Source organism: Hemicordylus capensis, chromosome 2 (genome assembly GCF_027244095.1).
Source record: "Hemicordylus capensis ecotype Gifberg chromosome 2, rHemCap1.1.pri, whole genome shotgun sequence".
Taxonomy (NCBI): domain Eukaryota; kingdom Metazoa; phylum Chordata; class Lepidosauria; order Squamata; family Cordylidae; genus Hemicordylus; species Hemicordylus capensis.
In genome coordinates, this window is record NC_069658.1 from 159,509,567 (window position 1) to 159,525,839 (window position 16,273).

The 16,273-nt window shown below is 42.2% G+C and overlaps 1 protein-coding gene across 6 annotated transcripts in view; it reads right to left on the bottom strand.

Moving 5' to 3' along the window:
* The window catches only part of ADGRL3 (adhesion G protein-coupled receptor L3), a 753,570-nt gene that overhangs the window by 256,856 nt on the left and 480,441 nt on the right, over positions 1 to 16,273 (bottom strand). For 5 of the 6 annotated variants that reach the window (XM_053298072.1, XM_053298069.1, XM_053298071.1 and 2 more), the window contains exon 6: positions 7,407 to 8,207. In XM_053298072.1, coding sequence (XP_053154047.1) covers positions 7,407 to 8,207 — 801 coding nt within the window. Of the gene's footprint in view, positions 1 to 7,406; positions 8,208 to 9,373; positions 9,389 to 16,273 lie in introns of all 6 variants that reach the window. The other variant, XM_053298068.1, reaches the window with a different exon arrangement.

The window sequence follows — 16,273 nt, forward strand, 5'->3', positions numbered from 1 at the left end:
CATTTACCTGACTGTGGTGGTGATGAGGGAGGCCGGTGGGGGCGAGATGGAACCCTCGTGGAAACCCCCCCCCCCACAGCTACAGCAAGCTCCCCAAAGGGGCTACAGGGAATTATTTTTCTTTTTAAAAAAAATTCGCGGACCTGTCGGACCAGACTGGCGGTTCGGTTCCGGTCTGGATGGAACCGGGGTGTGTGTGTTTGGTTCGATCACGAACCCATGAACCCCTAGACCGAACCGTCGGACCGCAGACCGCCGGACTGGTTCTGCACATCTCTATTTCTAAGTAGAGAAAGAAAGAGACAGATACCAATAAGTGTCATTAAAATACGCCATAACTTTATTAAAAGAAGTAGAGAGCATAGTCCAGAGTTGCTCGTAATGTTAGCTCCTGAAAGGCCATCTCTGGTCTGAAAAAATATGTTGAAGGTGCCCTTCCCCCACCTTCTGAAGCCTGCTTAAGGAAAAGGGGGAAATCTGGCCAGAGGAGCTCATATTATCAGTTTCTAAATGGACCTGCTGTAGTGCGAGCAAACAGTTGTGGCAGCCTTTCCCCACCTTCCCAGAAACTCCCTGAGACTTGTGTTCTTCCTGAGGGAAGGAAGAAGTGTACAGAGGTCTGAGGAGTTCACATTATTAACTTCCAGAGGAGCCAGCTCTGGCCTGAGAGAACAGTCCAGGCAGCCCTTCCTGCCTCCCTTCCTGCCTTCCTAGGGCCTGCCTAAGATCAGAATGTCTTGAGGGGAGGAGGAGGAGGAGGAGGATGGGGAGGCTCATCAAACCCTCACTCCTCAAGAGCTGGAAACCCAAGAACTTAGGGGCTTGTCTCCTTGTGGTCATATAATACAAGTTATCATGTGTGGGATTAAGACTGAACGCCTCTAAGTCAGAATCTCCCCTAAACGTAACGATACCACAGTGCCGTGGAGCGCTCTCTTTCTCTAAGAGAGAGAGAAGCATTTTTGCTGTTACTGAGAACTTTGGTGAGGAATAAATTCTTTTAAATTAAATATCACCTCTTCATTCTCCTCGTTTCTTCTTGGGTATTGGGAGTCTTGGTAACCAAGACCATCAAAAGAATCCATAGTCTCTGTTAATGTGAGAATTTTGGAATCCCCATTTATTCCTGACTGTAGGGAGTCTTGGAGTGTCTAAAATCTCTTACACATGTATGGTAAAAAGGTACAATTCTGAGATGATTCAGAGGGCATGAGACAGAAGGATTTCCTCTGGAGGAGAGCAGCCTGGGTTAACGCCTATTGATAAGCCTAACTATTTTTATGAAAGAGCAGCAAAGATCTGATTTCAACACTATTCTGAACTTGAAGGGATCTGAATCAAGCAGGAGAACTGAGATTTATGGGATATTTCTGGAAGGACAATCTTTAGTTTTGTCTTAGAGCAGTTGCTATTTTTTCTTTTTCACTGAATGTTGTTCTATTTGTGTTTATAAAAGAAAGGGGAAAATGTAAGTACCTAATCTGAAGTGAATACATATTACCTGCTTATTGTGGTTTTTTCATTTATTGCTGCAGCAATTGCTGAGAATCATAAGGTTCAACGCATAATTAGATTCCTCTGCCCGTGTCTAAGTGATCATTGGAATGGATAACCATTCATTATAAACATTTGATTGGAAGCATACACACTTCCCACATGGATCTGTTCATCTGAATCGGTTTTCCAAGTGGATATGAAAAACCACAGATATACGAATCACATGTTTAAAACTATCATCTGAACTGGCCCACTGTAACTGAATCCACTAGTTTAATTTGTTTATTTCTGAAGATATACAAGTAACTTCATTTTAATTGAAGGGGTTACACAGGCCTTAGGAGCACAGGTCATCATATCTCTGGCCAGAGCAGATTATCCCAGGAACTCTTTTTAAAAATAATAATAATAATAGTCTGGAAAAAACAAACCAGTCAATAACACCTGTCTGACTGTGTAAACAAAAATTATAATATAATAATTGTAAACTGCCTTGGGTGCCACCTTGGCAAAAAGGGGTGATATCAATGCAACCAATATGAAAAGCATAAATCAAGCAATCTCACACAGGAGAATCCTATAGTTATTCAGTTGCTATTACCCATAGGTACTGATAGTTGATAGTTATCTGTAATTCACCTGGTGCTACTCCTCTGAACCATTTTTTAAAAATCTTCCGAACTGCTAAACTATTATCCTCCTGTGGGAAGGAATATATGTTGATTCTTTAACAAACAGTATTGCAGAACTTATATGCTGAACATATACTGAGAGAAGCTGGATTGGAAGAAGATAAGCATGGTTTTAAAGTTGGAGGAAGAAACACCAATAACCTGTACAACGCTGACGACACCACTCTGATAGCTGAGAATTTGGATGATCTGCAAGCTCTAGTAATGGAAGTCAAGGAGCACAGTGAAAAAAATGAAAAAAATGGGATCAAGAAATATGCTGCAGACTAGCACTTGGTAGGGTTGCAATGAAGGCCTTAGATGCTGTGACATGTCTATACCTACAAAGATTAGAATCATTCGGACAATGGTTTTCCCAGCGACACTCTATGGATGCAAAAGCTGGACTTTGAAGAAGCAAGATAGAAAAGGTATTGATGCTTTTGAACTCTGGTGCTGGAGAAGACATTTGAGGATACCACGGACAGCCAGGAAAACAAACAAATAGATAATAGAACAAATCAATCCAGAATTTTCACTCAAGGCACAAATGACCAGGCTCAAACTATCATACTTCAGACATATTATGCGAAAATGCACCTCCCTTGAGAAATCCATAATGCTGGGAAAAGTTGAAGGAAAGAAAAGAAGAGGGTGACCAGCAGCAAAGTGTATGGACTCAATTACGACAACAATGAATGCACCACTGAGAAAACTTAAAGGCCAAGTTGGAACATAAGAACATAGGAAGCTGCCATATACTGAGTCAGACTATTGGTCCATCTCGCTCAGTATTGTCTTCACAGACTGGCAGTGGCTTCTCCAAGGTTGCAGGCAGGAATCTCTCTCAGCCCTATCTTGGAGATGCCAGGGAAGGAACTTGAAGCCTAGATGCTCTTCCCAGAGCGGCTCCATCCCGAGGGGAATATCTTACAGCGCTCACACTTCTAGTCTCCTTTTCGTATGCAACCAGGGCAGACCCTGCTTAGCTTAAGGGGACAAGTCATGCTTGCTACCACAAGACCAGCTCTCTTCCCGGTCGAAGAAAGCTCTCTTCCCTGTTGAAGTTGAAGAAAGATCATCCTGGAGAGAATCTATCTATGTGGTCACTAAGAGTAGACACTGACTTGATGGCACTTAATCCAAGGGCATAACTATAATAGGGCAAGGGGAGACAGTTGTCTGGGGGCCCACTGCCTTGGGGGGCCCCCAGAGGCAAGTCACATGACTGACTCCCCCAGCCGCGCACCCGCCCGGGCTTCCTTCAGTTGTCTTCATCCTCCGAAACTGATGTGAGTGTTAAGACCTGGAGCTACCAGAGCGGCATGTCTTTCTCTAGTAAAGAGAAATTAAATGACTTGCATCGTCCGCAAAATTTCATTATGCTTTTTGTTACCACTATTCAGCCTCATTTAAGACTTCTTTACTTCATGAGCTGAGCTTCAGTGAGTAGGGGGCAGGCATTTTAAAACCTTGTCTCTGGGCCCACTCCAACCTTGCTACGCCCCTGACTTAATCAATCAATCGCAGGCACATTGTAAAAAATATTATACTAATCCTGGTACTGTAGACTACTCTTCCCCCTCCCTCTGAGTCTCTTGGCAATTATTTAAATTACAGTAAAGACTCCTTTGGAATACATTGCAGGGTTATTTTAATATTTGTTCTACTGCATATCCATCCCCAGCATGAGTTACTGAGAGGTATGCTGCCCCGAACAGGACGGTTTCATTTAACTAACCACACTTGATGTTCCATCAGTTTCACTAAAAGATTTTCTCCACTTTTAAATGGGTGAATAGAATTGGCCCACATTCTTTAGTTATTGCTTAGGTCTAATAAACCTCTTGCTGAACTTGTGTTCAGCTGCAGAGCACAAACCATTGCATGTTTAACAAGGTAATATAGGTGATGAAGCTTAAACATCTTAGACCGCTGTTAAATTTTAGAGGTAAAATGTTAATGCACATACTCACAGAGTGCTGCTGATGCAATTTAGTGCCTGTGCAAAAAAGGCATTAAATTCAAATATTTAAAAAACTTTCAAATTAAGTTGAGAGGTAAGGTCAATACAATTCTCACTAAAAAAATTTAGATGTTTACAATTTTCTCTAAAAAGCATGACAGTTCCAGTGAAGGTAATTACCTTAACTTCTATACCATATAAGCAGTTATGGCTTTGTACCATGCACCCACAAGTGGTCTTTCAACTGGACAGTGGGCTAGGGAGGGATGCATCCAAATAAGAATCCAACCGGTACAGTTTCCACAACCACTTCCTAGAGATGCTCTTGATTAATTTCTGCCTGATCCTTCTCCAAAAGGCACAGTGCTTCCCGCAAAATGCTACCTATAAAGCATTTACTTTATAGGTGGCATTTTGGGGAAGCACTGTGCCCTGTGGAGATGCATCAGGCATACATTCATCAATGGCATTCCTAGGAAGTGATTAGGGAGAAATTCAACAGCTCCACAATCCATCCACAATAACGTCCTACAGATACAACTGATGAAGTTCTGCTTAATGCACTGTGACATTACCCACAGTGTCCTACAAATAGGCTGCTAAGAGAATATGCCATCAATACCTTGCAGTAGTTGTGCATTCTCACATCATCCAGCTGTGCACCTGAACTAAATTGCATTGGATTCTAGAGAAACTTCCAGCCCTGTAAAGTTGTCCAGTTTGACCTCAATTGTTCACACCTCCACAAGAAGTGTATCAGCAGCTGCAGGGATTGCAGAGAGCTGGTTCATATCTTTGATTCCTCCCAAGCATGTACGAGAAATCTCTATAAAACCTGCTAATGGAAGAGAGTCCATAGTCCTTACTATTTCTTTCCCAACCAATCTACAGAACACCGTATCATTGTATACATTCAAATGGGACCTAAATCAAATAAGGGGCAAGGGACATAAAACATGTTCATGTCCTCTCCAAAAACACGCTGCATTTTTGCAGATGAAATCTGTTAGTATGCCATGATACAAGCTGCCAATGCCCACCCGCAACTTCTTGTTCTTTATGGCAACCAAGGAAACACCACTAGACACACAGAAATCACTTGGTGAAGCAAATGGCCTGTGCACGTGCTCAGAGGCCCAAATTGGGCTGCAGCCAGCCAGCCCTGCCCTGACATTTGGGAGGCTAGTGGGGGTGGTTGGTTGGAGGGGTCCCTGCCACCACCTCCGCCATCCCGAGCACCTAAGTTCTAATGGTAAAAAGGAGCCTTGCCCCCGCCCTGCATTACTAGGAAATTCTCACTGGATTCTCATTCACAAGAATACCCCCTGAGCCGGCCCGCGAGCCATTTCTTTGAACTGGGGGGGCGGGGCAGACTGCTTTGAACTCAGACCAGCACCTTTGGGACCTAGTTCAGCTGAGCCCGAGCCCAAGGCAGTTAGAATCTGGTCCAGTTTCGAACCGAGCCAGTCTCACGGCCAGCTCGCACACCCCTAACTTCTAGTCTACTTTCTGCTCCCAGTCCCAGTTAAACACTTTTTACCTCTAACAACTTTCTGCAATATGTGACCTGGTAACAATGGTTCCAAAAGACTCGGAAGTATTCAGCTTCTGATCTCCAGCTGTCCTATTACGTGCTCATTGGAAAGTCACAGCGTGGAATAAGGATTTTGATTTGTTTTTTGTTAGTTAGACAGTGCTCCTTAAAGGGTTACATATACAGGCAAAATCCATCCATCATGACCGCAAATTTAAATGTCTAATTGAAAAAGAAGCGTGATGGTTCTCTGCCTTTGAAAAGAAGGGGGATTTTGGAGGGGACAGCTTGTTGCAAAGATAAAAAACAAGGAAGTAATACTTGCTGTTATTCCCTTTTGTACCTTAATAATAAAAGTACAGATACAGGAGCATTGCATCTGTTCACTCTGCATTTCAACAGAAGTTCAGATGCTCCAAATTTCCCCGTTATGACCAGTTAGAAAATCTGAGAAAGAAGCCCACGAGACCCATAAGGTTTTAACAGAATACTCTGGCTGAAACAATACGGCTTTTCCAAAAGTATAATTCCAATCTGAAAATTAACATTCTTTAACTCAACACAAGAGCTATGCTGCTGCGAGGCCTCTCAATGCCCAGGTGAGTTTGGGAAAGACGAGGAGGAGGGAAGGCTGGTGGGACAGAACGGAGCTCACGCCTGGGCCTTGAAAGAGGTGCACAAGACTCAAAGCTGTTGTTTTCTGCAATTTGTTCTCTTTTGTACATTTCTAAAAAAATTAAAAATACAAAGTCTAGGGGTGGGGGGTGGGGAGGGCTCAAACAGCTGATATTAGCTTTTCAATTCACATCCATTTCAGGTAAACAAAGCATTTAGCATCCCTACCGTTCTGTTTCTCCACTACAAATCACCCCTTCCTAAAGCTGTCCCCCGCCCAACAATAGCAGCTGTCATGGTTCTGTTACATTCATTTCTGTGTGGTGTTTCATTTCCTCTTAATCTCAGAGTTAGCAGGTACAAGCCAGTCTTGTACATACACTAGAGGCTCAGATCATCAGCAACAAAGAGCATGTCAACAAATATTTAGTTCAGCATAGCTGAAACTCTAGGAACTAGACCAGGAAACACACTTTTAAAGACTATTAAGCGCCGCTTGTTACTAAGTCATGTGAATGCCCTATCTAATGCAGTAATGCCAACTCTGATGCAGAGGCGTAGCTAGGGGAGAGGGGCCCTGTGTCCACTCCTCTCTCTGGCGGCGGCCCCTTAGAGTGAGGCAGGTAATGAAGAAAATAGGAAGGGGTGAAGATGGGGGTACCCCCAGGAGCTGGGAGGGGGCTGAGTTCTTTGAATCCTTTTGCTCAATTATAGCTACACCCCTGCTCTGATGTCTCAAGCTGGGATCTCCCCTAGCTCCATTGCTTGTGATCCTTTTAAACAAGTGATGCCAGGGACCAAATCTGAGGCATGTGTTCTAACTACTAAGAAAGTATTCTAACCATAGTTTGGTCTGTCTTTTTTCCTGTCCTGCAAATAGCAACTTTGATGGGATTTAGGTGAGAAAGTGGAATGTGGGGGCAAGGGTTAATCCCCTCACCCAGTGTTGTGGCTCCAATTCAAATTGGGTCGCTATGAGACTGCATTTAAGATGGAAAAAGGCATCTGAGTATCCAGTCATGAATTTTTCATGCCACATGTAGTTTGTCCTTAAGCTACTGCCCAAATTGATTGTAAGGTCAATGTACACTACTGGAGAAGTCAAAATCAGAACAAACCTTACCTGTTCTGCTGTCCATTGGTCCAAAATCCAAAGAGTATTTAACCACATGGTAGTTGTTCCATACATAAAGAAGGTTGTCCCTTGGGTTATAATCCACAGCAGCAATATACTGGTATGAGTTTGGAAAAGGGACATCCACCACACTTTCCTTGCTTTGTTCAGTGTTGTAAATATAGTCTATTTTGTTTCCCGTTGCCTCATTATCATCATCTTCATACACAGATTTTACCACATATAAAATTCCACAGACCATGAATGCATTGGAAGCTGACCTCTTGTCATAAGATGTATCCCACGTCCCTTCAATCCTCAAGGTATAAGGGTTCAGCTGACTAATTACTATTCTGCCATTATTCTGCTCAGTTGCATAGATTACCCAAAGACCATTCTCGTCCACGGCCAGGTCTATATCAGACTTGCCTCCCCATCTGTAAGGGGATGTGTCGTGGTAGTTAGCATTAGCAATGATAGCTTCACCGCTTTTTATTCTTGTCCGTAGATCAAATTTGACAATGTTCCTTGTCCGTTCTTTGTTGAAAAACAAAGCCCCATCATAAACCACAAATCCTGTGCCATCTACTCTGTGGGGCAGCTTGTAAGTTGTAGTTGGTCTCCCAGCAATGAAATCATCCTTGGAAGAGTACTCCGTTAAGGTGTCAGTTCTGTAGGGGGTCCATGGCATATAGTAAATCTTGTCAGAAGCCTGCAATGGATCCTTACACCAGGCTCCTGACTGGTGGTCAGATTCAAACAAATGTTCACTTTGATATACTCCTTTTAGCAGTCCAGGGCAAAGAAAAACTGAAGGGAGGGAAAGAGTTAAAAACAAAGCAGGTTACTGGATGTTCTGGTGATTCTCTGACACACACTTGAATGTTTATAACTCAAGAACAAAGGGAGAACTCAAAAGAAATTCAGACTTCATTAAACTGAAATGGATATGAGTGATCTTTATACTACAAAGAAGATAAGGAAATTCAGCAAAATTGTTCTCTGAATTAAAAGTCTCTTGGCAAATGTTCTATCTTTGAAATGATATACTTAATAGATAGATACTACTGCAGAGCAAAGAAAAATCTCTTACCAACGCAAAAGGCACTTAAAGCAAACAGGAGGGAAACAAAACGATCATAGTCCAGTGGTTTAAATAATAAAAAGGAAACTGGGAAACTGCTAAAGAAAGACTTAGAGCATGCATCCACACAAGTAAGGAAAGCAATGAATTAATATGCCAAGAAGGAAGGAAGCAGGATAAGGAAAAGGGAAAGCTCCGTGAAGAAAGACTTTATTTATTTATTTATTTATTTATTTATTTATTTTATTTTATTTTATTTATATACTGCCCCAAACCAAAGTCTCGGGGCAGTTCATAAAATATCTGAAATACAGAAGAATTCAAGCATTAAACAAATCATAACGGCCAAGACTGATCAGGCTGAAATTACTGCTGCATAGACTTCTGAATTACTAGTTTACATTCCCCCCGCCCCCCACAAAAAATTTGGTTGTGGACACCAATCACACACACACACACACACACACACACACACACACACACACACACACACACAGTATGTATAGTGGTGCTTTGGTGGTTGATGGTTCAGTTATGCTGCAAGCAAAAAGTGTACATGGACACCAGCAAGGAACAATGTGTGAGTGTGTGTTGCATATTATTTTATGCTTTTCCATAAATTGTGCAGAGGTAGAAGGAATACATAGTAATTTTTTAAAAACAATCCTTTAGAAAAGAAAGATGGAGCCAGAAAACCTTTCCAGCAGAGGTGACATGTTAGTATTGCTGAACAGCAGAAAAACTTAAATTGAACCAAAAGGATGAAATATTGAAAGTCAGTGATGATAGAACTGCAACAAAATAATTAAAACTTTAAATATTTTATCCCATAATTACATAGAATGGGTATATGTATATATATATATAAAACATGTGCAAGGTATTTAATTACCTTTTTGTTCCACTTCTATTGTAGAGAAAGAAGAAAAGCAAGAAAGGAGAAAAAGAGAATAGATTAATGGTACTGTATTGGCCAGGCACTTTTCTTTACCTCTTGCACTGATGTATCAGTCTGTACTTCACTTACTGCTGAATACTATGAATTTATTAAGTAAAAACATTTTTCTAAATATAAATCAACACACAGCAATGCAATCTAAAAAGCAAGTGTCACCTGATCAAAATCCGATTAAAATCAATGCAAGATGCACAAATTTCAATGGACCAAGGGTTAGGTTTCAAATGAACACAGGCAAGGCTCAGAATTCTTGATTTTATAGCTGCTTCAGCAAACAAATTGCCTTGTCACCAGTGGGTCAACAGTTCTAACTAATTACAAAGGTTCCAAATAAAATATTGACTAGACTGAAACATCCTACAGTAGTTATAACATCATCGTTTTTGTTATTAGAAAATGAATCTGGAAATAAATGTAAACAGCAACCATTATTACTAGGCCTGTGCAAATTCGGATTTGAAAAACTGGATTTTATTTGAAATTGTCCCAAATTGGTAAAAATTGATAAAATGGAATCTGGTAAAAAAAATTGAAAATCAGATTGGTAAAGTTGGAATTATATCTGAAATATTGAAATTAATTTCCAAAATACTTTTGAATTAGCAAAATGGAATAGGATTCTTCCCCCGCCCCATAGAGGGGAATGGGGAAAAGAACACTAAAAATCACCAATTGGTACTAGAGCCTAGAATTTTTGTAAAGTTATGGCTTGTTTCATCCCAGATTTCACCATTTTTAGCCATTTTAAAAGAAAATTTTCAAAAATTCAGTAAAAATAAAGGGACTGACCCATAGTTTTGGGGAAAAAATTATAGAGTGTCCTGCAATCATGTGTATGCCCATCCTTTCCTAAAATATAAATGGGGGGCAAAAGGGGCATGGTGTTACACCTTTTCATGAATGCAAAGGGCAGATTCTTCCACATGCTGGTGGAATGGTACTCCAGGATCTTGAGTTTCAGAGGTTTTTGTAAAGTTCTGGTTAGAAAGAAGCCAGATTTCAACATTTTTTGCCATTTCAAACAAACATTTCAAAAATTCAACAAAAATCAGGGGATCAACCCATTCTTTTCTAATTCACCACAGAGAGCCCTGACCTCCTTCCCCAAATGTGTGACAAGTTTCAAGGCCTAACCCTTGATTTTTGGCAATTTTGTTCAATTTCTCCATTGACCACTATGGGGGGAAATGCAAATTTAAGTCAGAATTTGGATTTGGAACATGATCCAATATTACCAGAGCCCATATAATCTGATATTGTCTAATTCAGATAGGGCTGAATCCAAATCAGAATTTTCTGAATGCTTACAGGTCTAATTATTAGCATCAAAAATTGAATGTTATCACCTGATTAAAAAAAGTTCTTAGTCATGAGTTAAAAGATCAGCCTATGGCTTTATCAATTAGATCTACATATATTTGCATGCAAACAAGCAATCGTTCTAAAGAAAAAAGCACGACTTTCTTTTGCTTTAGACAACAGAGGAAGACCTTCCCTCCTGCATGTCAGAAATGGAGAAATGCACCTTCCAAGACAGCACCTGTCACTCCTAGTTTTTGTAAATACTTTTATAAAAATAATTTAAAATGGTAGAAATCTGCTCCCCAATTAATAGAGGGCAATATTTTAATAGATTAAAACATTTTAATCAACTACTGCAGATGATTAATCATCCTAAATGTTGCAGCCTTATTAATTATTATTATAATTATTGAATTGGAAAACTACTCATTTCCCCATTTTTGGTTGCACTGGAACAGTTTATTTTGTGTCTTTCTGGCCTCCAGTCCTTGCAGGAATGTTGTCTTGTTTCTAATGGGGCCTCTTCTAGCTGAACAGCTTTACACAATACATGTTTAAATTCATAAGTGCTAGGAACAATATTCTTCTGCATGAAAAAGATTATGAGCCTCTTCTCATGACTGGTGAGAACAGCTCCAGAGCGGGCTATGGGGAAGGTGGGTTAGACTTACCGTCCCCACAGCCAACTGTTCCTCCTCCAGGATGTGTTATCCCAGCCCCCGGAAATACCATAATGGTATATCATAATAATGGGGATCCCCCCTCCCCAGGCTTCCTGCAGTCTGGCAGCCGTGGCTATAAGTAGCCACGGCTGACACATGACCACAACTATATTTAGCATAACATGGCTTCAAACATTACATACAGCACAGCAGGGGTGCAGCAAGATTGGAGTGGGCTGTGGGGCAACTTGGCACAGGAATTATTTGGTATATATACTGGCCATTGTTTGTACTGCAGTTGTTTGTATTAACAATGCAGATTTCTTTCTATAGGTTTGCTTGCAATTTGACTTTTGATTGGGGTTCCAATTTGGAAAACCTGGGGGCGGGGGGTTTAGTCTCAGATTTTGCCCTAGGATTTAGGAGTAATCTCTCCTGCACTGAACAGGGAGTTGGATTAGAAGTCCCAAAGTCCCTACTAGCTCTAATGTTCTCTGATTCTATATGTGTTGTGGGGATGAAGCAGAGAAAATGAGTATTATGGTTTTACCCTGTTCTTTTAAACAGGGGCAGGATTCAAGAGGGACCCTAAGCTGCTTCTATTGAAGTGGGAGGCAGAGAGGGAAAGTGAGTTGTCGCCTAATCAGTGGTACCCGCTTCCTCAGAGGCCCAGGGACATTTATCCCACTTTGTTCAATTGTAGCTTCGCTCCACCAGCAAAGTGAAAGTGAAAGTGACTGACTCATACTTCTTCATTTCATGTGTTCTGTGCAACATCTGAAGTGGGAGCCATAATGTTCAACATTTTACAAATGAAAACAGGTACAGTCTTGTGCATGGCCAGCTTCAAGGTTCAACATCATTAGGCAGTTGCCATGGCCCCAGCAAGTAAGAGGATATTTTTCCAAAATACATATTTTCACATTGTTGTTCTGCTTTCTAACTAAATAACCTGTATTTCTTCATTTTCAAAAGCCTTTCTGTTTAACCCCCCCCCCCCGCCATTTTGGACTTAAAGCATAGGTTGACGAGTATGTAGGATGCATGGGTTTGAGCAAATATGGTAACAGGGGTGCTCATTAAAGGGGCCCAGGAATGCCTCTTTAGTTAAGGTGAGTAGCAAAAAAAAATAGAAAAAATGCTTCTACCATTATAAGCCACAAAATTGTTTTGTTTATAAATATGACATTTGTTGAACTAATCATTTGAAACCTGCTATGCATGATCTAGTAGACAAAGTCTACAAATGAGCCTACTTTCAAAATGATCTGATAAAAATTGCCACAGGAGCTGCAAGTTAAATACTTCTGAAAGCCGACATATTGAACCTTTTTTATCCAGTTTTTAACAGGTATATCATATTTATTTCAATCTTTGATGAAAATGACTGATGTTCTCTGTTTAGACATGTCTAAGAAGGCAATCCTTGATTGGTTTGATGCATTTTTAAGCATTGGTTCAAAAGTTATTAAGATTTTCCTGCCCCATTAAAGCCTATGGCTAATATATTTGCCAGTATTCTAATATAAGCAGGGGGAGTGAGTAGTGGATTCTATTACAAGTACAATGCATATTCCATTAGTTATGGAATGTAAAATCTTAGGGAACAGAATGGGGTGAGGGTAGTTAGAGCATTGTGAGGGAGAAGCAGTGGCGAGCTTGTGGGTGTATGGGATGAATTTGAAAATGCACAGAAACAGAAACACAAACACATAAGGATGTGAACAGAAAAACTAAAATGCACACAGCATAAACGCACGCAACACACACGAAATGCACACAGCACATAAGCACACGTGCAGCACAAACACATGAACACAAACACACTTACTCAAATACATGCATGCAAAAGTAAAACATGAAAATACACACACATGGAAATATGTGCACATGCATATACACACAACAGAAACACACACATGCACTCCATTTCCCATCTTCATGCAGTGCTGGGTTTAAAAAACAAAACAAAACAAAACAAAACAAAAACAGAGCCCTGACAAGCCCTAGTGCCATCTTAGAAGGCACACATGGCTGGAAGTATAGTCCTTCTCAGTGTATTCCCCATAGAGTTGTATGGGGAAGGTTCTGGGAAGGACTACACTTCCCAGTGTTCTGTGAGCACCTTGTAATATACAATAGTATATCACAATGATATGGCTCTGTTATGAGGCAGAATTGTTTACAATTGTTTACCTGTTAAAGAACTATATAAAAAATAATGCAACTAGCTGAACCCGCACAGAGCATCTGTGTGGTAGTTTACTTACTTTTTGGAGTTTTGTTGTGAGCTAGGGGGAGGGGGGAACCACCAGCCCCAAAGATGCTCTGTGCAGGGTCAGCTAGTAGCTAGTTATTATTTATTTTTGTGGGGAGTGTGGCTACTGTTGACCCTCTAATTTTTATTTGGTGGTGGTGGTTGTCAGACTGGCAACTGTTGTCCCTCACAGACCAGTGTTTTGGTTTCCATCCCACCCCCATCTCTTGCCCCAGTGTCTCCCCTTCCATCCCACCCTCCTCTTGCCCCATTGTCTTGCCTTTCATCCCCCCACCTCTTGCCCCAGTGTTGTCCCTGAAAGCCCCTCCCCCTTTAAATTTTTATGTCTTTTTTTTTTAAGGTGGGCAGGTCAGCTGCTGTAGAATCACATAATACTTCCCCTCCCACCTCTTGCCCCATTGTCTTGCCTTCCCCCCTCCTTCTTGGCCCAGTGTCTCCCCTTCCATCCCCCCACTTCTTGCCCCATTGTTGTCCCTAAAAGCCCCCAGGTTTTATTTTATTTTGTGTTGGGCTGGTCAGCTGCTGTGGAATCACACAGTACATCCTCCTCCTCCTCCCCACCTCTTGCCCCAGTGTTGGTCCTTGTAGTCCCTCAGTTTTTGTTGTTGTTGTTGTTTGTTTGAGTGTTGAGTGTGGCTACTGTTGGCCCTCTGTTCTTCCACTCAGTACTTTTTTTGGGGGGGGAGGGGGAATCTGGTGATTGTTTCTCCACAGAGTCTGGCTCTCCATAGCTTTGTCCCCACCAGCCCTTCAGTTTCCTCCTCCGCCTCTTATTCTGCCCTCTTTTATTTACTCTACCATGGTCCTTTTTTCTTTGTCAATGTGTCCATTCATCTCCTTGCATTTCATCGAGTGTCCCTCAGTCTCCACTATCTGTGGCAGATACAGTGGGTGGCCAACTGTTGAGCAACTGCTCCGTTTAGGCTTGTGCCTGTCAACCGTCTCCTGTGTCACGTGTCCCCTTACGGGCTCCCTCTTGCACCCATTCCATTAAGCGTCCCCCCCTTGTTTACTTCCCCCCCTTGCCTTTCCTTTCTTTTTCTGGCACAGCCGGGTTCAGCAGCTCTGCCTCACCCTGACCTGGGTCCAGCACCTCTGGCCCTACCTGGCCTCTCCTGGCCTTGTTCTGGCCCAACCCAGCCTCTCCTTGCTGCTGCCGGGTCCTGTGGCTGTGCTGCCATGCCCGGCCTCTCCGCCTCCTCGCAGCTGCTAACCCCTATCATCAGCCAATCAGCCAGGCGCAGCTGGGCCCTGCGGCTCTGCCTTGCCCCGCTGTCCGCTGCAGCTGGGTCCTGCGGCTCTCTCTTGCCCCTGCCTGGGTCCACCAGCTCTGGCTTACTGTGGGCCGGACACGGCCTATCCACCTTTTTGCCTTGGCCTGTCCTCTCCACTGCCTTGCTGCTGCCGGCTCCAGCCAGTGGCACTTGCCATGGCCAGGCCTGCCATTTCGCATGGCACGGCCTTGCCACCGCCTGCCTCCACAGCTGGGCCCGCCACCACCTCTGGTCTCCTGGGTGCACCTCAGCCATTCAAGCGCCTCCGCTGCCCAGCCAATCAGCTGGACGCTGGGACGCACATTCTAAGGCACACCCAGGAGAATTAACATAATAGATTCATTGTCTCCTTAGAATCAACACTACATTGGTGCTGTTTCCAATACCATTGGGAAGGGTATTGGATTGCCAACACTAATGATAAATTCCCTTTTCACAAACCATGGAAATTTTATGGTCAGATGCTTCATAAGGTAGTACAGGATAATGTGGGGCATCTTTGCGGAGTGCTAGCCACTCCATCATCTCCATCTTGATTTGGGCTTCAAAGATCAAGAAAAACTGTGGGTGCATAGATGGCAACATCTAAGTGGGCATAATTTGTGACACTGCACAAGATAATTACTGATCATGTGGCAGAGCTGTTAAGGCATCTTCCTTAGATTTCAATTTCCTGGCTTTGTGGCACTTGAGCCAAAACATCTTAACGTGGTAGGATATTTTTTTTTAAACCATAAAATCTCTCATCCTTGACTACATCTTATATCTTGTTGACTGAATTTTCCTGTGGCAGCTGGCCAATCTTTGGTGGAGTTCTAGCACTTCCCCTGCAATTCCCTAGTAATGTGAGGTGGGGCCCCTGGAGAAATGCTACATTTTACCTTTACTTTTCAATCGCCAGGGTCAATTGAATGTTGAGCCCGGCTCGAAGTGAGGCGGCTCATACATCCCTGGAATCCTCATCAAATCTGCAGATGACACAAAGCTGAAGAACATATTTAATGCCTCCAAAGAAAGGAACTGAGTTCAAAAATGGCCTTCATAGACTAGAAAGCAGGGTTGAAACTAACAAAATCAACTCAATAGAGATAAACGCAAAATATTTCCCTATGGGGAAAAAAAAATCAAATGTGCAGGTAGATGATGGGTAATATCTGGCTTCACAGTAGTATAAATAAAATCTGCAGTGTGGTGCAGCTGCAAAAATGGCAAATGTAATTTTAGGCCTCATAAGAAACATAGTTTCCAAATCATGCAATATGATGTCCCAGCCTCCATTTCCACTATCTTTCAGCTTAATCTACTTCCCAGGGTTGGT